The sequence below is a fragment of the Ictalurus furcatus genome, chromosome 27 (assembly GCF_023375685.1).
Source record: "Ictalurus furcatus strain D&B chromosome 27, Billie_1.0, whole genome shotgun sequence".
In the NCBI taxonomy this organism is placed as follows: domain Eukaryota; kingdom Metazoa; phylum Chordata; class Actinopteri; order Siluriformes; family Ictaluridae; genus Ictalurus; species Ictalurus furcatus.
This window is the reverse complement of record NC_071281.1, coordinates 13,127,551-13,151,314: the sequence shown is the minus strand read 5'-3', so window position 1 is coordinate 13,151,314 and position 23,764 is coordinate 13,127,551. Positions and strand designations below refer to the sequence as shown.

The 23,764-nt window shown below is 38.0% G+C and overlaps 1 protein-coding gene across 2 annotated transcripts; it reads left to right on the top strand.

Moving 5' to 3' along the window:
• The first annotated feature begins 3,924 nt into the window (after positions 1–3,924).
• slc39a13 (solute carrier family 39 member 13) lies at positions 3,925–19,539 on the top strand. 2 transcript variants are annotated; one of them, XM_053617169.1, is made up of 10 exons: positions 3,925–4,078; positions 5,637–6,024; positions 8,919–9,026; positions 9,809–9,942; positions 14,922–15,050; positions 15,337–15,426; positions 16,702–16,752; positions 17,154–17,286; positions 17,849–17,948; positions 18,170–19,539. In XM_053617169.1, the coding sequence occupies exons 1-10, from the start codon at positions 4,034–4,036 to the stop codon at positions 18,243–18,245; spliced, it is 1,254 nt and encodes a 417-aa protein (XP_053473144.1). In that variant the 5' UTR covers positions 3,925–4,033; the 3' UTR covers positions 18,246–19,539. The 2 variants fall into 2 exon arrangements, with proteins under 2 accessions (XP_053473144.1, XP_053473145.1); XM_053617170.1 differs by having other exon boundaries at positions 3,935–4,078; positions 5,656–6,024.
• The last annotated feature ends 4,225 nt before the right edge of the window (positions 19,540–23,764 follow it).

Sequence of the window (23,764 nt, the reverse complement as noted above, 5' to 3'; positions counted from 1 at the left end):
AATGCCATAAACGTATATGTAAAAAAAAATGTCTACTGTGTTTAATGTCTAAATGTGTTTAAATGTCTACTAAATATTATTATTATTATTATTATTATTATTATTATTGGGACAGGGACACTGACTAGAGTTGGATGTTGTCATTTAAATGGTCCTTAACAGGCATGGAGCTGCAATAGTGGTCCACTGACAGTGCAGCCATCCCTGGAAGCTCTATCTGATTAACATGAAGCAGGCAGTAATGTGATGGACTGTGGTGTAGTGTAGGTAGTGTAGGAATCAACAGCAAAATACTTATACACTTGTTATACCTGGCCAAATGGGATCCCGTAGTAGTGGCCCTGCTGTTCCTGGTGGTATACATTGAAGGCTGGAACACAGAGAGGTGGGACAGGGTGTGACAGGTCACTAGCCACCTCCAACGAACCAGAGATGGAGAAATTGACCCAGCTGGGGTAACTTGGCTGTTGCATGAGGTGAAGAAACAAACAGGGTTTGGTCACTTCAATTTGAAAAACTTTTTATTGTAAGACAATGTAAGAGTGTTTTGTTTTTGCCATTTCTGTTCGGTTGTTGGGTGCAAATTCAAAATTGGCCTAAAAACTATTTCTAGACTGAAATGGTAATATACCTGCTGGGAGTGAATATCTGTTCTTGGTGGTACATGTGGAAGGATGTGATATGGTGTGGCAGGTCACCAGCCTCAACCCACGATCCAGAGCTGGAAAAATTGTCCCAGCTAGGGTAATATGGCTGTGGCAGAAATAGAAGAAACAAAAAGGGTTTAGGTCTGATACAGGATTCTAGTTGTTCAACAGTCCTGGGTCTTCTTTGTAGTATTTTTCATAGCTTGATGTGCCAAATGGTTTCACTTGGTGAAAGGTCTGGACTGCAGGCAGGCCAGTTCAGCAGCCGGACTCTTTTACTATGAAGCCATGATGTTGTAATAGATGCAGTGTGTGGTTTAGCATTGTCTTGCTGAAATATGCAAGTCCTTCCCTGAAAAAGATGTAATCTGGAGGGAAGCATATGTTGCTCTAAAACCTCTATGTACCTTTCAGCATTGATGGTACCTTTCCAGATGTGCAAGCGGCCTATTCCATAGGCACTAGTGCACAGATCCCAGGAAAAGATCAGGAGGCTTCCTGTGTGGACAGCATAATGTTGGGAATCAATGAGTCAGATCATTTGGTTCGGCTCACCGATAAGAGCCGACTCCCAAACAGCGTATTACTATTTTAGACTAAACCGGATTTTTTTTTTTTTTTTAATTATATGATAGTTGAATGTTTTGATTTGATTATAAAGAGCACACAACTAAATAAATAAATAAATAAATAAATAAAAAGCTCATATATGCGAGTTGACTTCAACGTTCAGCTCAAAGGAGTTGAATCAAAAGAGCCGAATGACTCGCAAACGACAGAGCACTGGGACAGAACAGAAGAGATATATTAGGATAATGATAAAAGAGAAAAACGACTTCATGGCTGTTTATCCCAGTCATCTTAGCTCTCATGTTAATGAGAAAGGAGAACGATATGATATTGGAGCGATTGTGTAATTTAAAAAGCTGGGATGCTGAGGGAAAAATCCTTAGCTCCTTTACTCAGATGCTCTATATGTTCTTTTCACATGGTACGCAGTCACCACCGAAATGATGAACTCTCCCCACACAGGTCTAGATATTTTACTATGTGTAAAAAAGGTTCAGTCTTCGTGACTAAGGCTTGAGCGCCCCCTCTTGGAGAGAATGGAAATGGTCACAGAGATACTGAATATTTCGATAATACCTGTCTTTCCTAACAATAAAACCATATATTAATAGTTAAGTTTTACATAACATTTCAAAATTGCTTAAAAACCTTATTCATAACATTACTGTATCTGCTCAAAGTTTACCATTTCCTCAGAAGATGACATTCATGCAGGAAAGTGCACAGATTAATGTCAAATATGTTTGAAGATGTTAAAAAGGTGAATAGAGATGTTCAGAAATGTATCAAGATTTGCTTAAGAGATTTTGGGTTTGCTGAAAGTTTTCGATCACAGGTGAGTTCTGTGTTAGAAGCTGGAAGCTGATTTAGAAATTTTCTCTATGTGCATATAAGCTTCATTCCATTCTGATATTCAAGAACCATTCCCTCTATTACATTTACATCATATTTACTCTATTACATTTATGTGATACATATGGTATCACATATAGTATACAGATTTGTGAACTTTAAAAGCAGTAGTTTTTGAAAATGCAGGGTGTCCCAAAAGTCTCCATACATAGGGGACTATGTTTGCCAGCACCAGGTTGGTTGTGCCTTCATAAGTGGGTGTTTGTGGATGTTCACTTCTCTCCGCAACACTTACAGTCTTTCTGAATTTGTTTGTTGTTGAAGTTTGGCAACAGTGTCATGTGTGATGTTGTGCTTGCCATGGTTCCTGTTAAAGTCCTTCGCAACCGTGCGACAGCTTTCTGATCTAGCCATGAGAATGATTGCAATACATTCTTTTTTGTCAAAGGCATTCTTAAAGGCTATCTGAAAGAAAATATATAATACAAACTTAGTATGAAAAATTTTGGAAAACATTTTTCTAAAAAAAATTATAATAATAATTTCCCCTTTTTATGGAGACTTTTGGGACACCCTATAGTATGGTATATCACACACACCTCAAGTACATACATTCTCTTCACCTTCTCATCACCTATTCAAAAACAATATTTTAAGTTATATTTATGCATTTTTTTTCAGTTTACATAAACTGTGAATGCACAAAACCTTTACATCTGACTCTCTATTGCATTACAGTGCATTATATTCATTATCTACACGTTTCCAGCCAATTAAAAGCAAGCAATGAAAACAGCTTAATGAATACATAAGAAATATCACTGAAATATATTAATCAGAAATTTAAGGACTTTGAAGTAACAGAATTTAAATGAAAGAAGAGAATTTCATTATCAGCGTAAATGTGTTCATTTTTTATTCATTTTCCTTTTTTGTACTTTAAAAACCAATTAATACAGTACAATATTATTTGACCTGCAATAATAATAAAACCTTATTACCCTATTAGATCAGAAGTGACCCGAAGGTAATCTGACTATAGTACACTTTTTAAATAATCTAAAAAGTAACTCGTTAGATCTCTAAACCAGTGACATCTGTAAATAGATTACTCTTACGAAGTAATCTTGCCAGTGTTGAAGTTTGAGCAGTTAGGGACCTAAAAATCAAAACATGCCTGTTAAAATAAAGTTTATGTCCTCAGGCCCAGGTATTTTTTCACAGTGGATCTCCTTGGACCTCACAGCTCCTTGCTCGTTTTGTGCATGTGTTGGTTTCCTCCTGGTTCTCTAGTTTCCTCCCACCTCCCCAAAACATGCTGTTTGGTTGTTAAAGACTACTCTAAATTACGTCTAGGTGTGAATGAGTGTGTGAATGTCTATGCACATGGTGCCTTGTGATGAAGTGGCTACCCATTCAGGGTGTATTCATGCCTCATGCCCAGTGTTCCTAGGATAGACTTCAGATCCACCTGCGATAGGATCCTGACCAGGATACGGAATTAATTACAATTTATGAGTAACCAGAGGGTCCAACTGGCCCGAAAGGTTTTAAAGTCTATTATACTATTTAGATATCTGAAGACTGCGAATTCTACACTCAGGATTAGCAGTTACTTTGGGAGTGGAAGGCATTTTTATCTGTAGACATGACCTACAATTATGATACAACACAGCTGGAGAATCAGTTTTGTAAACACATGGTAATGATGAATCCAGATGTTTTGTGTCTCGTTGGCCTCTCAGCCTCTTCAGCGGACTCTTTATCCAATGGGTTTCCACTTTGGAGCCGGAAATACCTCCATCCTTCCATGCGCCGCCTATTTTGTAGTCTTACGAAGAATTTCCGGTTTGTAATACGTGACTTCCGGTCGGTGAGACGTGGCTTGGGGGTAGGATAATCAACAAGACAGTTAACGCTGTCTCCCGTCCTTCTCATTTCAGGCTGCGACTCAGCTGTACTGGATGGCAGGGACAAGCCGGAGGAGACATTTCAGCATTCTCGGCAGGGTAAGATAAGAAAAACATATCGATATTCAAATTATTATTCGCACATCATTTCTGAAAAAGCAACAACTAGCATTTGTGTTCAGGCTTACAACGCCGAGGAGATAGATTGAGAGCTTTAATCGAGTTTGTTTACTGAAGGAGCTGCTATTTCTAAGCTTTCCAAAGTTTTCCCAAAGTATTCTGCTACCCGAAACACAAATGGAGAAATTTCTAGATTTGCTAATTTTATGTCGCCTGCAGAAGTCAAATTGTCGCAAAGCATTTCAAGCATCCGAAGCCCCCAGAGACTGAAAAATATATATCTGCAGTTTGGCACTAAAACAAACACACACACACACACACACACACACACACACACACACACACTGCAGCGTGCAGTTTGTCATTTTGTCTTAGTTATGTTGCATCTAAAGTTAGCTATACATTCTTGAATCACATTCATGGTTTGTACATTGACTTCAAAATGTAACTGCCTTCGGTTACTCTATTAACTTCATCCGCTACTCTGCATCACACCGCTTTAGATCAACACTAACGCTCTTTTGTATCCCGAGCCATAGAAACACTTTGCATTGTTTGTCCAGGTCTCCAACCTAATTAGGTTGTGTGCAATATTATTCATGTGTTGCGTTTTAAAGAACTGTGACGAACTCCATGAACATCCATCCATGTGGAGGCCAGAATTGGATCAACCTAAACTTCATATATACTGCTGGGCTCGAGTGCGCATGCGCATGTTGTAAACACCCTGCTACTGGTTTGAGCTATGGCGCTTTTCCCACTGCTTGTATTTTCTGCTAGGATTACAAATATGGTAACAATAAAATATCATAATTCATACTTTGGAAATATTTTAGGGGGGAGGGAAGCTAAGTTTCTATGCATCTTTTAATGCCTGTAGTAGTAGGAATGTATTAAGCTGACTTTTTCCATTTTATAAACAATTTTGTATTTAAGTATAGATCAGAATCTGATTTCATCTTTTCAGAGTAACCAAGCCAAAATTCTGTTCTGATCTTTTGTTTCTAAGTAATGCAGGACATTTGCACAGTGGAGATGTGAATTTTTTTTCCTGTGTTCATATCCTAAATTTGTGTCCCATCACCCAGTATAACACGTTTACCACATAAATCGTCAGTGGATCAGTTTGGACTATTTGGGCTATCTGATAACAGTTTAGCCTTTCAAGTTGGTTTTGTGACACCGTGACACCAATGCCCTGGATCAGTATATCACTAGTTTCAATGTTTTTTTGTTTTTTTTAAAAAAAAGTTATTTTTATTGAAATGCAGTTGGGTGTCCAGACCTTAAGCATTTATTATTACTTAATTGCCAGTTTATGTGTCAAGATGTATATCAAAATATCTTCTCATTCTTTTGTTGCAGTGATCTAAGATGCAGGAACTAACGTAATAAAGACATTTTGCTTTAATGATTCAATCTACAGCTTAATGGAAGGAATGCATGTTTTGATTCAGTAATGAAAGCATTTCTCTGTAAAGTATTGAAACGAATCTAACTCCCCTTTTTCTTGTCATATCGATTTTTGTGTTTGAAGACTCCTTTCTGCATTGCAGCACCCTGCATGTTGATCAGGAGCACTCTACGGAAGTCTGGCCTCATGAGCGCTGGGCCTGGGAGGCCCATTTGGGCTCTGGCTGCTGTTCTGGTCGGTGCCACCTTGCTGGCCGTCACCTCTACATCCTCTTCCAGTGAGAAGAAAGTGGCTCAGACAGCGCTGGCTCATGCAACGGCAGCTGCTGCAGGCCCAGGTACCTGGTGCGCCGAGGAGATGCTGGGCTTCCACAGTCTCACCAAGCTGCTGTCCGGAGAGGGCGTAGATGTTTGGTTCTGCTCCCTTGTGGGTTCTATTGCTGTGGGGCTCAGTGGTATCTTCCCCCTCCTAGTGATCCCTATTGAGGCAGGAGCAGCACTGAAAACTGAGGGTAAGTCATACCTGCTTTATTGTTCTCTGTTCTAGTCAGGGATCTGTCACATTTCCAACTTGGAAGTAAAATAATCCTGAACACTGTGTGTTCCAGTCAAAGAATGACCCAAGGTTGCAGTTGTTGCTACCTTAAGGAGAGGATAAGGCTACACACTGAATCATGAAAACATCACAGATCCTAGTATGAGAAACGGTTACTGTTTACAAGAATAGTTTTTCATCGTTAGAGCTAAATGATCTCAGTGTCTTTTCCACTGCGCAAAGTATAATTTCTGCATGATTATCATATCCTGGAACTTTTGAAACCTGGAAACTATTTCACAGTAAAAGAACATGTCTTTGTTATGCTGGAGTTCAATGTATTACACTGGATTTCTATTGTCAATTCAAGCACAATTTTGGCTCCTAAATAACTTTGCAGCACATTTTCTGACCTGAACTTATCCAGGCAGAGTTTCAGTAGTTACTGAACCATCAGTGTTTCTCATAAGTTGCACAAAGAATGTCGTTGCTTAGTGTGCTTTACAGTATATTATTTGATGTGTGAGCTAATTTTTAACTTGTGCAGGCAGATGTCTCATTGTAGCAGTGTAATTCTGTGAGTTCAGAATAGCTGAGTCAATACAGAGTTATCTTGTTATGTGGCCAGATGCAGCCATGGATGAGAGTCCTCTTAATGAAAGCTGAACTCATTTGGAAAATATTTTGAGCAGAGCCCTTAAGGAATTCTTCCCACACCTGTCAAGACTTGTCCGAATATCCACTCATGCTTCGGCGTTCATAAGAAAATGCTCAAGAAGTCATAAAGCAATCACGCCAGAAGTGCCCTCACTGCTCTGTTGCTTTTCATTGAAGATGTATAAATATACTTTCCTAGTCTGGTTCCAGGGAGGAAATGTTATGAGTCAAGTGGAATGTGTGAGTTTGACCAGTTCAAGCAGAACACAGTGGGTAGGAGTTTGGTTAAAGCCCTATTAATTATGGTGCATTGGGTGTGCCCTGTGCTGCAGGGGATTAAAGATGGCACATGCTCTATATAACAGATTTAGCTTCCTAATCCTGTTGCACAAAGGGGAAAAAAAAACAAATGTGTAGCTATAGGGGATTTTTCTGTGTACTACAGATGTTGAACAAAAGAATGCTTTTTAGGATAAGTATCTCCTTGTTTGCATGGCCCTGACAAAAGCAATTAATTTAACATGGCCATCCCATGGCATTTGTCAGATATGAAGAGCAGATATGAAAAAGTATATCACAGTATATACGCTCACATTCCACTTTATTAGGTACACATTCATGCGGTTATGTAATCAGCCAATTAGGTGGCAGCAGCACAATGCATAACATCATGTGGATACAGGTCAAGAGCTTCAGTTAATGTTCACATCAAAATGAAGGGAAAAAAAAAAAAGTGATCTCAGTGGCTTTTACTGTGGCATGGTTGTTGGTACCAGCTGGGCTGGTTTCACTGTTTGAGAAACTGTTGGTCTTACACAACACTGTCTAGAGTTTACGCAGAGTGCTGCGAAAAACAAAAAACATCCTGTGTGCACAGGGTCTGATGGCTAAAACACCTTGTTGATGAGAGAGATCAGAGGAGAATGACCAAACTGGTATGAGCTGATAGGAAGGCTATAGTAACTCAAATTAGCACTCTTTACAACCATAGTGAGCAGAAAAGCATCTCAGGATGAGAGATTACTATATCCTTCCTGGCAGCTCAACCAAATCTGGCCATTTTCCTCTGACCTCTCTTACGAACAAGGCATTCCCGCCCACAGAACTGTCACTCACCCAGTATTTTTTGTTTTTCACACCATTCTTTGTATACTATAGAGGTGTGTATGTGAGAGATCCCAGGTTAAAGTCTCAGAAATCCCCATTCTGTTGTTTGATGTGAGGATTAACTGAAACTCTCGACCTGTATCTGCTTGATTTTATGCATTGAGTTGCTGCCTCATAATTGGCTGATTTGATAACTGCATGAATGTGCATGTGTACAGATGTTCCTAATAAAGTGGACGGTGTGTGTATTTTCTTTTGCCAGAGTAAGACCAATGACAGTTTGTCTGTAGGTATTCACATATGTTCTCTGCATTAACATAGCCTTCACATTTTTATGATGCACTTATTGATCTGTAAAAACAGCAGCAAAACATACTTTTAAAGTTTTAATTGTCAGGAAAAAGTCTCTGGAATGTTGTGGGGTTTTAAAAAAAATGTTTTAAGTAGTTTGTTTATTTTTTACAGGAAATGATCCCTGAATGTTTCTTGATGAGGGCAGATTATTATTATTATTATTATTATTATTATTATTATTATTATCTGAATGTTTCTTGATGAAGGCAGATGATTATTATTATTATTATTATTATTATTTTATTTTATTTTTTTAGAACTAATGTACAAGTCAACTGACATTATAGAGATGGGCAAAAGTTTGTAGACTATAAAACACAACAGAAAAAAGAAGAATTATTGTTGGTCAGTATTTTGTCATATGTTTTGGTCTCCAGACCTGATTTGAAGAAAGTCTATGTATGATGAATAGCAGTGTTATACCATATATACAGTATCAATTTGCCAAGCAGTCTTGTGGGTCTGCATACTTTTGCACTCAACATTAAATTACAAAATAAATGAGGTAATCAACAGCTGAGCAGAACTAATGTCCTGTTGTTTTGGGCAATAGTCACAGTGATCCTCTCAGGATCAAATTCTTAAGTGCATAATAACAAGTGTGTGGTGATCCTCCCTGCCTTGGTTGGTTTTTTTATCTGTTATGACTACATAAGACAAAATGCCTGAGCTGTTTAAATGTTGTCTGGTAAGAATGTATGAAAGTGTTAAGCCAAAGATTCATGCTAACATTGACTCTCTTTCTTTCTGCAGCTGGCTGCCAGAACCTAAAGAAGCTGCTGAGTTTTGCAATTGGAGGTCTCCTTGGTGATGTCTTCCTCCACCTCCTCCCTGAAGCTTGGGCTAACACATCCAGCAATAGTAAATAAATGCTCTCCTTTTCTTTCTTTTTTTTCTTCTATTATTGACCCTGGTCTCTTCGATTCAAGCTTTTGCTTTGTATTCCTTTGCATTCATCTGATGACCTGCTTTTTCTCCACCCAGACATGGTTTTGTAATTCATCTGTTCATCCACCTGTTCTTTCATCTTTCATTCACCTGGATGTCTTTTGTTGTGCTTTATTATAAAAGATTTATTCATGACGGGGCTATTATTAAACCCATGTAAGGAGGATAGTCTGGTTTGACCGGTGTTTTATCTGCCAGGCAGTAATTAGGTGCCGAAATAGTGTCATGAAATAAAGTGCAAAAAATCCAAAATGTAGAAGGACAGCATCAGAATAACAGAATATGTACAAATCTATAACAGGGATTTATAGATCTGTTTTTATGCTGATTGTCTAAAAAATAGTGGTTTTGGTTCTCCTTATCCTATTTAATACTTGCTTCGTTGATTTGTGTCCTTGGTCTCAGAGTTGGTACATGCTCTATTATTTATATATATATATATATATATACTATAATATTTATATATATATATATATATATATATATATATATATATATATATATATATATATATATATATATATATATATATATATATATATAATTTGCTCTGTTGTAAGATAATTTATCATGGTATTGGCGTTATATTGTCAAGTAGCCCATGTCACACCATCTATCTGTACATGTATCTAATCATGTTATCTGTTTTTGTTTTATTTTTATTTATTTTTTTGTTTGTTTTTTGGGGTTGTTAGACCAGAGAGAGAAACACTACCGTACCCAAGGCTTGTGGGTGGTTATGGGACTGTTGTCCTTCCTGCTGCTGGAGAAGATGTTTCCAGATGAGGAGAGTGCTTCAGAGAGCAGTGCCATAAATCATGCCAACAACGTAAGTCGTCCATCTGCAACAATACTACACGGTTATAAAATATTATTCCACAATGTCGATGGATTCTCAAATATGATCGGTCAGAAGGTGTTAACGTCTATGGCAGACTCTCATAACTCCTATTGTATGGCTAATAAACAAATTTTTAAATTTGTTGTTATTTAATAAATAAAAATGTAGAATGGTTAATATTTTGAAGTGTTTTGTGATGATTAGTTTTTTTTTAGCATTTATGTACGGAGACTCCAATGTCAGTGCTTGATAAGTTTTCCACCATGGGAGAGTAGACCAGGGATTTGACACTTCCTGGTTTTTAGGTTACATGACAAGCTGCTTATTTAGTCTTATTAATAGTGATGCACCGAAATGAAAATTTGGACCGAAACTGAAAATTCTGGATGCACTTGTCTGAAAACCGAAAATTACATTAATTCAAACAAACAAAAATTTTCTTTTAAAAGAATGGCCTTTTTGTATAGTTCTATAAGTATTATGCTTCTTAATTATTTTCATGTGTTTGAATGAATATCAGTTGAAAAGGTCGGTGTACTTTTAATCTTTGTTGTACTCTGCATGTTGAATTTGATGTCGTGCTTTCAGTTGGTGTATCAGACCTGTCGTAGAAAAGTGCTTCGGCGATGTACCCTCTCTTGAAATCTCATCTTAGCAAAGACTGCAAATTGCTATTCTGACATACTTATCAGATGCGGTGCAGGGCATGGCGCAGCTTAAAAAAAAAAATTTCTCCTTCGCCCAAAAGGCGAATATTTTCGGCATAAGTAATTCCCTACTAATTGATATTGAGAGAGAGAAAAAGAGAGACTGCTGAGAGAATGACTGTTACAACTGCTATAATGTAAATGATAACAGGAACTAACTTATCTTACAGACATTCGATAACATTAAATGCTACTATAAACTGATAAAAAGTATGATGCAACATTCTTTAATTAACAAAAACATGGAATTCCTGGCAAATCGCTGTGGTGTAAGAGGACTTAAGTACTTTGGGACATGCTGTTATTGGAAAATAAACAACTTTGCTTCATGTTGCTCCAGCCAGCCAGCCAGTGATTATTTACAGCATCTTCTGTCCGGGTTTTTTTTCCCCATACTTGCACTGTTTCAAAACGGCGATCAAATGTCCTGGAGTTTGTTGGGGTTTAATTTCAGGTGTGTTGCATCAGCAGCCTCATGAAATGATCCTTTCTGTGGACATTAATTCTCTGGACAATAATTGGTTCCCTAGTACGTTTCTGCTTTCCTGATTTTGTTGTCTTGTCTTGTTTTCAATCTACGATCATCATCGTCATGTTGGAGTTGGCATTATGCAACTTATTTCTGAGCCTCACGGTGGCACCATATCAGTAAAGACCAATGCTCACTATTTACTAAACAGCTTTCCACTGTGTGTTTACAGGACTGCCTTAGTAGGAGCATATGTTAAAGCAACGTGTGGTATATTCACTTCTGTGGGTCTTGTGCTGAAGAGGAATTCCATGTTTTTAAGGTTCAGAATAATTCACCCATTGAGAAAAATCTGTTCAAAAGTTTGCATCTGTCTTTCTGAATGATATATTCTATAATAACTTATGCTCACTCTTTGCTCTTATATAACTGCCTCCACCCTCTCTTGATATTCTCTGAAGATTCCTTCAGTTGTAATATTAGCCTCTATTTTTCTTGCCATGTCTGTCTAAATTTACCAGATGTAATACAAAGCCTTTTTCACATCGGGCCCGGAAACCTAGCAGGTCAAGCCAAGGCTTACATTTCAGACTGTCTTGTTAATTATTTTTCCTTGGTTTTTTTCCCCCTTCCTACAATGCATACACTCTCTTACTCTATCTCTCTCTCTCATACATACAATTATATTTGCTAGACAGCAACCTTTTTATCCACCTAGAAAACACAGGGGACTATTTCTATACCTAAGGTTCTATATCTAAACCTTAAAGTGGAGGAAGAATGTAATGCACTCTTTCCAGATACCATTACAAAAATAGCCATTGCTTATTTTTTATCCAAGTTTCTAAGGCCCCAGGGGTGATGCCCCTGAATGTCTTCCAGTACAGTCACTCCCTTGTCTCCAGACACGTGAAGTCTTTGAATTGTGAGTTTCCGATCTTGGCTGAACAGAGTTGATTTTGGTTTGCTTTGTTTCCATGAACAATTGGGTATTCTAACTGAAGATGGTACACCTTTGGGACAGCTTGGGAATAGCTGACCTACTCAATATTGCATACAATTGTGAAAATTGTGATGCTAGACAACTGGGTCAGAGTCTCTCCGAAACGGCAGGTCTTGTGGCGTGTTCCCAGTATGCAGTGGTTAGTACTTGCCAAAAGTTGTTCAAGTGATCCCACAGAAGAGCTAATGTAGCACAAATTGCTGAAAAGTTCATGCTGGCTGTGACAGAATGTGTCAGAACACAGTGCATCACAGCTTGCTGCATATGGGGCTGCATAGCCGCAGACCAGTCAGAGTGCCCATGCTGACCCCTGTCCATCTCTGAAAGTGTTTACAATGGGCATGTGACCATCAGGACTGGACTATGGAGCAAAGGAAGAAGATGGCCTAGTCGGATGAATCACATTTTCTTTTACATCATGTCAAGTCTGATCCACGGAGGCCCCACCTCACAACTTACAGGGGTTAAATGATCTGCTACTAACATCTTGGTGCTGGATACCACAGCACACCTTCAGAGGTCTTGTGGATTCCATGCCTCGATGGGTCAGAGCTGATTTGGCAGCACAAGGGGGACCCACGCAGTTTTAGGCAGGTGGTTTTAATGTTATAGTTGATCGGTGTGTATGCTGTTCCCTACATGTAAATACGTCTTTAAAAAGCTACTGTTTGCATTAGCTGCTCTGACAGGCTCTAGTTCTAGGCTCAGTTAATCTCCGTGAAAATGAAACTCGAGTAAACTGCAGATGCTATCGTGTACCTTGTAAACCAAAACGTTTTTGCATAACTTTTGTAAAATGGTCTCTGAAGCATCAAGAAATGTATTTCTAAACCTCAGGCTCTTGCATTTTCTGGATGCCTGTTTTGAACAGTTGTTTGAACACATCTAAAATCAAGTTGAACATATTTTTTTTGAGTTTGTTAATATATAAACAGTTATGCAGAGTAATATTTGCATTTCTTATTTAATACTGCTGTGTAATTGCCATGAAGACACTGGCCCCCCCCCCTTATTTTTATTTTTTCTTTTTTTAAACAGAATTTGTGTTAACTTTTCCCTTCATTTGATGTCAGCTAGTTTGAAGCCTGAGAAAGGAGGCAGGTTGAGGTGGACAATTAGCACAGCCAGTATGAAGCTCTTGAAATATGCGCTGTATGCCCATGTCTGAAATGTGTGTGTATAGCTGTTTATGTACCATTCCCAAATCTTGGCAAAATTCCATGGTGTTTAGAGGCTACTGAGAGTCCCTTTTTTTGGTGGTTTACTTTCAGTGCATTGCATCAGGCACAGGTTAATACCTACCCAGTTTTATTGCTCCTGCAGAGCAGTGAAGAAAATAGATGCTGAAAGACTTGAGCCTTTTTTTGTTTTGTTTTGTTTTTGTTCAATGCAGTCTGATTGTTCTACAGACACAGGGTTAGACCGGATTAATTATTTCCTTGCCAAACATCCAAGATCAAAGTATTATGCTCCCTTATTTTTGTTCCTTCTGCTTTGCTTAAGCATCATACACTCTCCCTTACTCTTTCTCTCTACATTTAATAAAAAAAAATTTCATGTTGGATTTGCATTGGTTGTCAGGGCAGAATGAGTATGCAAGGATTTATCACATGCAGGAAGAAACGTGGTTTCAGAGAATTTCTTCTAGCCATAATGGTTCTTTGGGCATATGGGCATCCTAATCAAGCATTTATTTAATCATTTCTGTGCTACTTTTGTTTTATATTGCTGTTTGAGAACTGAAGGTCATGTGGTGCTGTGTGCCCAGACAAGATCAGTGAGGTAGATTGACAACTAAGGCTGTGAAGTTGGTTATAAATAGAGTCCAACAGGAAGCAGCTGCAGACGTTCATGTACCAGCAGACGCAAAAGCCGTCCGAAGTCAATACAGCAGCTCGGCAACCACAGGCAAGAGAGAGCAAAACCCCACCAGAGAGGAAACTTCTAATTTTGCTGTTCCACTGAGTCGAAAAATCCTGTGGCCTCTGAAAATCTCAGACTGAACACGTCAGTGTTTACAGGGAAATCTCAGTTGCTTGGTTCTAGACTGACAACATTCAGGCCCATTTAAATGACCTCTGTCTTTTGTAGAGGAAAAAGAGAACAGTTCATGGCCTCAAGTATCTGAGGAAACTTCTCCAAATGACTCTTTAAAAGGAAACCGAAGTTTCATTTGTTAACTTGAAAATGCTAAATTAGCACTTTGGACTTAACTGGCCTGTTTTTGTTTATTTTTGTCAAAATATGCCCTTTGGCACAGGCTAGGATTCTGTTAAATTCATGAAAGAACTTGTGATTTCCCCCCCATAGCTCCTTCCTAGATTACAGTAGTGTATGATCTCACATGCAGAGATGTCATTTTGACTTATGAAGGCTTGAAATGTGGAGGGGAAAAAACTTCTCACCGTTTTAAAATTTCAACAGTTCTGTCAAAGTAGTTTCTCACTTCTCCTTTATAGTTGTGAGAAAGTTTGTGAAGTCTTTGGGATGATCTGCATTTATGTCACGGCTCCTAATGTGATCTTTATCTAACGGTATTATTTAACTTCTTCAGGGATCTTCAATTCCATTCCTGGGGGACAAGTCACCTGTTAGTTAATTTCCAAATTCAGTAGGTGTATTGGGGCAAGGAGAAAACCAAACTGCAATTGAGACTTTTTCCATAATTGTGACTTTGGATTGCATTGCATTTAGCCATTCGTGACCATCAGCGATTCATCCTGAATTCCAGAAAATTTAGTGTTTATTCTCATACATGTCTGTCTCTTTTTCTTCCCTTCCTTTTTAGTCCTCTTCAGCAGATCACCAGTGTGACTATTCGACATCCTCAGAGGTAAACGGCGTCTGCTCCAACAACAATTCCAACTCCAAGCCAACGACTGACATCAGCTCACAGCCTGGACGAGAGAAGATAAAGGTTAGTTGGAACTTGTGGTTTGGAGAGACAACGTGCCAGATCTTTACTCTTGGGACATTCTGGAGGGGATTTTCGGATTTTCACATGAATTTTGTGGAAGACAAAAAGCATTTATTGCTTTTGTTGGAGGCTAAAATGCACAAACTTAATGTAAACTGCACATCCCTCCCAAACCCAAGTGAACTGAAAGTGCTTTGTTCAAAAGTTTTATCCTAATAATTTGTTTCAGTGGTTATGTAATTATTGTGGGGTTTTTTTAAAAACTGAATTAACTTATTTTGTCTAGACGAGTGGCTATCTGAACCTTCTGGCCAACTGTATTGACAACTTCACCCACGGCCTGGCAGTAGCAGGGAGCTTCCTAGTCAGCAGGAAGGTAGGAGAGCTGAGAGATTAGTGTCACGCTGACACTCGTTTGGACTCATTTAATACCTACTGTGAGCTGCTTGAACACATTAGGTCTACTGTAATTAATAAGCCATGTTCCAGTTTTTCTCAAGATTCCGCTAATGCTAATTTCTGCTACATTATTAAGCCATTTGAATGTCATCAAGATTGACTTGCAAGTTCCAGCACCTATTAGATGTTGACATGCTTGATAATCTGGATAGTGAATAAGCTGCTACAGTTTAGAAATGGGAACATGCCGTTTTGGCCTTTGAAAGGGCAGCCATATTGGACTTAGTCTATGACACATCACATACTGAATTAGCAGTTGCCTTGTATCCCAGTTTAACTTGGCCATTTCCATAAGTCATATGTCTGTCCTGGCTCACTATCAGTTTGGAAGTGCAAAGGCCAGATCCCACCGCTTCCAAAGAACATGAAGCCTTACTGTTTAAGCTGCATGCTTTTGAACACTCTTCCACACGTAGTGCCGTAGCCTAGTAAGAGCTACATTCTCCCTTCCATACATATAGATGTCTGACGGATATATTGTACATTTGTTAGTCCTCCACATTGTGTACATAAAGATTAGAGAATAGGAGATTAGTATAAAATGGTGCTGTGCTCTTCGTGCTGGTCGTGTAGTATTAATAGGATAGCTGCATGTAGGAAAGGTCCAGGTGGAGAACCATAAGGCTCACAGCTTGTCTGCTGTGGGAGTTTGAGAGCGTGGCATCCAGTTTATTTCCTCTCAGAGACCCACACATAGTCTTATTTTGTGTACTGGACAGGCAAGAGTGCTCTTAATGAAATATAGACATACATTTTCAGTTTTTGCTAAATGCAGTATGGGCTCTCAGTTGATACACTCATCTCCAGAATTATTATTATTATTATTATTATTATTATTATTATTAAGTATTTAATCCCCAGAATCAATTATTACCCCCCATTCCTTTGTTTGTTTGTATTATTATTATTGTCATTGTTGTTGCTGTTGTCGTTATCGCAAAAAAAGTAGTTTTATGTAAGCAATCTAAGAACATTTTGGAAAGTTGTGTGAAAATAAAACCATACAACATCCCCATATGTATAAACTTAAAATATCACTCACTGCAAGTGTTATTCATTTTTACTCATTTTCATTTTTAGTCTATAGACAAACCAGTGGACAGATATTTGTCATGTCTCCATATCATGACATGTTTCCATTCATGTGCTTTAATGTGTATCTGAGCCCATGAGTTTTTCTCTTCTCTGACAGGTTGGCTTTCTGACAACCTTTGCAATCCTACTGCATGAGATCCCCCATGAAGTGAGTCTCTCTCCCCTCCCCCCCTCTCTCCCCCCCTCTCTCTCTCTCTCTCTCTCTCTCTCTCTCTCTCTGTCTGTCTCTGTCTTTCTCTCTGTCTCTCTTTTAATGTTAAGTGCACTTGAAATGCAAGGCCCAGTGCTCTGAGTTGTAGCAGTACCACACAATCATTCTTTGTGGCACTGCAGTTCATTTAAATGAATCAATATTAATTGAATGATTAGGCATTTGTGAGTCATTGTTTGAACATTTTCTCTCAGAACTGTCTCATGTAGGCATTTGAGGACTAGGTTATATGGCAAAGACTATGTTGTGATGACTCTTATGGACAAAGTAATGGTATTGTAGGTTTTAATACCTGGAATAACTGTATAGTGAAGCTCTTTGTGTGTGTGTGTGTAAAGGTGGGAGATTTTGCTATTCTGCTGCGTGCTGGGTTTGATCGCTGGAGTGCAGCACGCATGCAGTTATCCACGGCACTGGGTGGGGTTCTGGGGGCGTGTTTTGCTCTTTCTGCTCAGTCACAGCAAGGCGCAGGTGAGACACCACATCACACATGATAATATTGTACATACATCATTTATTGTTTCATTTAAATAAGGCATTTATGGTTTCCTCATAAGCTAAGATATTAAGGGGAAAAAAGCTACAGAAGCTGCATTGGTTCACGTGTAAAAAATAAATAAATAAATAAATAAATTTATTTTTTTAATCTAGAGGTTTTTCTTTTTGTTTGTAATTTCACTGACGCACACTGCTAAAGGAATTCAGGATGAATCTACAAAAGTAGCAAACACCATGCAAGCATCATATAGGCTAAGCTCTTGTATTAATTATCGTGGCCTTTCTTTGTCCTGTGTGCTTAATATCTGACTGATCGCTCCCACCTGCGAGAAAGTAAAACAAAGCCTGCTTCTATGACTTTGTCCTATGGGATCCGGTCTTGACCCTCATCTTTAGGTCGATCCGTTGAAATTCTTTGTTGGGTCCAACATCCAGACCATGTTCCACCATTTGACAGCCTCTGTTTTAGGTCTTCTCAACAGTGTGACACTGTAGTGGCCGTATGTGTATTATTCCTTATTCTTCTCTCCTGAAGAAAATGCTGCAGCCTGGATCCTGCCCTTCAGCTCTGGAGGCTTTCTATACATTGCATTGGTCAATGTGGTGCCTGATCTTCTGGAGGAGACCAACTTCAGGTATTAGATCCATCTGGCCCACTTCACAATGAAGATTTTAATTCTGCATAGACTTCTTCAAATATTACATACTAGTTTACAATATTTGTTCCTTAATATTCAATTTATCTATATACAAATCAGTGTGTCACAAGGTTTTATCATGTTATTGTTTATCATGGAGATGAAATAGGGCCAGAGATAACCTATATAACACAAACCTTTTGCTCTGATCTCCTCAGACATTCTTTACTACAGATCCTGTTGATCTTTTGTGGTGTCGGAGTCATGGCACTGCTTTCTGCTATAGCGGAGTAGCCTGAGGACAACACTGCTCTCACTTAAAGACTTTCTGAATAAAAGACTGACATCTACCAGGTTGGAGAATTGATAGACAATTCACTCCACTGTTTAAGCTTTTAAAAAGGTTTAAGACTGACCCAAAGAGATGTTCAGACGATCAGGTTTGTTAGTGTTATATATATCTATATGTGTGTGTAATTCATTTGTGTTGGACATATACACAGGCACTTTGAATTAGAAATATAGCTGACAAGCACCAGCACAAACGGTGAGAAAAGAGGGTACAAAAAACAAACTGCAATGATTGCCTTGTTACAGTGAGTACACGATCGGAAAAAGAAAGATATACAGTGAATATATTAATGACTGTCGCGTTACTGTATATAATCTTGTCAAATATTTAGCTGAACATCGCATGATCTGTATAATATGGGTGCTTAACAGTATGCCCATAAAACTATGCATTTTGTTAATAGAAATAAGAGTATACTGTTTAGCTCAAATTTCCAACCTGTTAGTTAGACTGGTTGCTCTAGTACTTGGCAGACTGTCTTGATTTTCTGCTGTCTTATCAATTCTCACAAAGGCATGGTTGAATTTAATGAGCAGCCTTGGGTATTCATGGTAGGATGTATGGTTAAGCAACCCACACACTCACTTAGGCACCACAGGCATAATGTATTCATGAACTCCCCATAGACAGTCATATCAGGTGCACTAACTTAACTTTCCTTTCCAAGTATTATTATGCAACTTTAAATTCTGTGTATTTAAGCATGCTGCTTTACTTTTTGTAAGTGTTATTTTTCACAAATTTTATATTGTTCCACTACACCACATGGCTTTAACTCTAGAGAAATGGGGATGCTAACTTCTATTTAGCCGCTTAGTGTTTTAGAGCCTTAGTGTTAGCCATTTGCATTACTAGTTTATTCCTTATCTTATTGCTTTTGGATTTTAAGAGGTCATGACTGAAGCTGACAGAGCATACATGAAGTTTGTATAATGAGATATTAATCAAATATTTCTCACAGGACTTGTCGCCTTTTTATTAAGCTTGAAATCACATTGTACAATTTTCCCAAGTATGAAAAACAAACAAAAAAAAACCCTCACACTGTAAAACAGAATGTTGCTGAAAGTGATGTTAGTCATCAGGTTAAAGCATGGTTACATAAATGTGTGTATATATTTTTAAAAAAAGATATTTATTATATATGAAAAGTCATTTGTGAGAAGGAACAAAGTTTTACTTCTGAAGTTTTTAACACTCCCAACACTGTTATTGAAATAAAAGAGCTGAAATGTGTGTAGTTTTCTTTGTTAATATACTTTTCCCAAAAAAATCTCTACCTTTTTGTGTACTTATTTTTCACATTTGCTTTCCTGATGGATTAAAATGTAATGATTTATTTTGTATAAATATGTATTAGTTTACTGTATAAGTGTACTTGGGTTAAATTGGGATTTAGGTGGTGGGGATGTGCTACCTTCATTCATTCACTCATTCATTCATTCATTCATTATTATTTTTTTCATTCATTCATCTTCATTAACTGCTTTATGACCAGGTCAGGGTCACACTGGGTCCGCAGCCTATCCCAGGCACACTGGGGTTTTTGGCAGGAAAACACACTAGATTGAATGCCAGTCTGTTGCAAGGCACCATGCACACACATTCACACTTCGGGGCAATGTTCAGTCACAAAGCCACCTGCCAGTATGTTTTTGGGAGGTTGGCTGAAGCTGAAAAACCCAGAAAAACCAAACCAGACATTAGTAGAATGTGGGATCTGTGAGGCAGCAACGCTACCCAGTCCACCAACTTGCCGTTAGTTTAAGAACAGTACTGTTCTGCATTATCTGTAACATATCATGGCAATGAGTTTAAAGAGTGTTTAATATGTTTTTAATGCCCCTCCAATTTAACTCCTGAGAAAGACTGTAGTAAATTGAGACCTTGGAATTGGAAGGTTTTTTTTGTTTTCTTTTGTTTTCTTTTAAAGCACAAAAACATTATATTATTCATAAAATTATTAGTTAATCCCATGCCAGTAAATTGAAATAAGTAGTTTTAATCAGAGTATTACTCAAAAGTATAAACAAACAAAGTTTGAAAGTTTAATCTGCTCTGATCTTATTAAGGGTCAAATTGTTATGGCTCATAAATATTTAAAAATTGCAGATTTTTCCATTGGAACTTTATACTTCCAATGTCTGAAAATATGCAAAACATTTCCAAGGTCTTGTGTAATGTGTAATACTATATGGCTAAAAGTTTGTGGATGCCTGATCATCACACCCATATGTGCTTGTTGAACATCCCATTCCAGATTTAGTCTCGCTTTCCCGTTATAATAACCTCCAGTCTTCTGGAAAGGCTTTCCACTAGATTTTGGAGCGTGGTTGTGGGGATTTTCCCCATTCAGCTACAAGAGCATTACTGAGATCAGGCATTGATGTCGGGTGAGGAGACCTGGTGTGCAGCCTGTGTTCCAGTTCATCCCAAAGGAGTTCAGTGGGGTTGAGGTCGGGCCTCTATGCAGGACGCTCAAGTTCTTTATGCTGGAACAAGTTTGGGTCTCTTGGTTCCAGTGAAGGGAAATTGTAATTCTACAGCATACAAAGACAGTGTAGATAACTGCATGCTTCCAACTTTGGCAACAGTTTGGGGAAGAACCACTTATGGGTGTGAGGGTCAGGTATCCACAAACCTTTGGCAAATTTGCAAACTACAAAGACATCTAATATTAATAAGCTAGATTTGATTGCAACCTTCATGATACTGAAGCTGTGGCAGTGAATTGTACAATAATTAATTTTATATTTCCAGCTTTTGGTGATCAACTTTATCCAATATTACTTACAGACATGAATCTTAGTCTCTATCAAAAAGTGACCTCATGCAAATAAACCAGACTGTTTGAAACCCCTTAAGGTACTACCTTGTTTGAGAGGATTCACAGCTTCAAAAACAGTCCGAGGCCTGTGTGTACCTGGCTTCACATGCTCATGCTACTTACAATGCAGTAACATGCTGCATTGGTGTAGTGCTGTGGCATTTCTCTCCCTGCACAGCCTGGCTCTGAACTGTCATATGGGAAGTGAGAGGGTGGTATTGATCGTGTGCTCACACTTGTCCAATTTCGACACAGTCTGTTTGGCAAAGAGGTGGTTGCCATAACGACTCCCCGGCTGGTTGCCTTCCTTTGTCAGCTGCCCAGAAGTGGCTTGCTGCGTTCGGGGGAAACTGCCTGTAACTTTCGAAGATGGGCTACAGTCTAATTGCAGTCATTCAGAGCCGGCAGCAGAGTTCACTGCTGTCTAAAATGATCAGTTTCTTTCTACATTATCATCTCTCACATCTATCATTCTATTCTGCCTCTGGGAATCCAGCTATTGTAGATCTGCTAGTGGAGATCTTTTGTTTCAAGACTTTATATGGAGTTCGTCTCTTAATGTTTTATTTCATATTTGCGTTGTGAGTCCCGTTCAGCTTGGATCAGGGTGAAGGGTAGAGTTTTAGCTTGGATTTAACATTTAAGATGCATATACACCAATATGATCTCCTGGAAAATGCATGCAAATTCAAATAAACAAAAAGTGATATGATTTGTATTTCATTTAATTTTATGTGAATCAAAGGTAAAACACTAAGACACTAAGACCGATCATAAGATCTTCTACGAATTGAATTTTGCAAATTGTTAAAATTGTAAAAAGTGCAAGACCATGTTGAGCCCAGGATTATGAAGTGCTTGATAATTAGGAATATTGAGAGAAATGTGTATGAAATGGGACAGTATTAAATGTCACAATTTGCAAGTACAAAATAATTGGGAATAAAACACTTCAGGAAATGTTATGAGATATGAGAACCATGTGGTGGTGTGATTCGTTACCACCGCACAGCTGATTAATTTCCAATAACAAGAAGTCACAGTGATTAATTCCTCTTATAACACAGCAGTTTGATGTTTTATTAATTAAAGGACAACATGGCCTGTGGTGGAAGATTTTCTGGCAATTTCAAAGCACTGACACTTTAGACTCCTTCCATAAATGGTAAATAAACATTTCCTCACAGAAGGCTTCACTGTATCAACAATTTTCTGCTTTTCTTTGTGTAACATTTTGAATCCATTTGTTATTAGCTTATGTGATTCTGTGTGTCGTACAATCCTTGTGAATTAGCTGTTAATATTTAGATTATGAGAATGAACACATTAATATATATATACCTGTTATTTGCATTGCAGCGAGAATTACTGGCCGAGGTGTTCTTATAAAAAAATTTATGAACACCTGACCAATCAGATTCAAGAATTTAGCAGAGCTGTGGTATAAAGTGATATAGATCAGCTACACTGGTTAATGGTGCATGAGGTAAGATTTCTCAAAATTTGTCAAGATTTATTATTTTTTTTACTCTTTGAGCCCTCCCCCTTTTCTCACCCATGAGCACAAAGTGGTGGTTTAACTAGTTAACATTAGAAAGGATTGTCATGACAATTTTCAAGTGTTCACTCTATATATATATATATATATATATATATATATATATATATATATATATATATATATATATATATATATATCATTTTCAATTTTCACTATATAACACTAAACACACAAAGAATGGTCACAAGTGCAGTCACTGTCTTTTTTTTTTCTTTCTTCTTCTTAAGCACTTCTGTGCACTTAGCTGAGGTATTAGCTTGTTAGCAAAGTGTGGCATGAAGGGGATGTGAGGGAGTAAGGAACAAATTGGCTATTGCATCTTTAACTTGATTCCTAGAACTGCATTTCCAGTGAATTTAAGAATGCTTCCATAAAGGTTTGTTGGGGTGCTGTGCTTTATTTGTATGAGGGAAGGTTGTTGTTCCAGGGAATGTTCAAGGGAAGATTTGATAGTTTTAAAAGTGTTATATGCAGTCACCTCAAAATAATCATAAACAAACTAACTAGATTGTTTAAGGATTTATGTTGCGAAGAGCAGTGAGCTGTCAGGATGGTGGATGACCCATGAAGCAGATTGATGGATGAGTCTTAAATTGAGACAAAAATAAGGAAGGTAGATAACTAGTTATTTAAATTTGCACATGGAGAAAAAGATCTGTGGAAATAAAGCAGACAGCAGGACATAAATAGACTAAAATAGAGGGAGAAGATGAACAAAAGAGGTGCACAGTTTCAAATGCAAACAGAGCATGTCATTTTTTTTCTCCATGTTCGGAAACATTGGTCTCTCTTTTTATGTTGGCCATGTAATCTTTCAGTGCGAGGGACTTTTTCATCAGTACTTTCTGGCACTACACAAATTTAATAGGTTCTGTTTAATATTTCTTGTTTGTGGGAACATTTGAAAAGATAAGGCACCTCATACATAGGCTGTGAGAAGCATTTTCCGTTGTTAGTTGAATGAATTACTCTTTTGAACAGTTGCATTATTTCTCTTATGTCAATTCCAGTGTCCTGTGAAAGGGAAACGAAGTGATAGCTAGTCTTAAAAGCAGGGACTGAGGGAGGTGAGA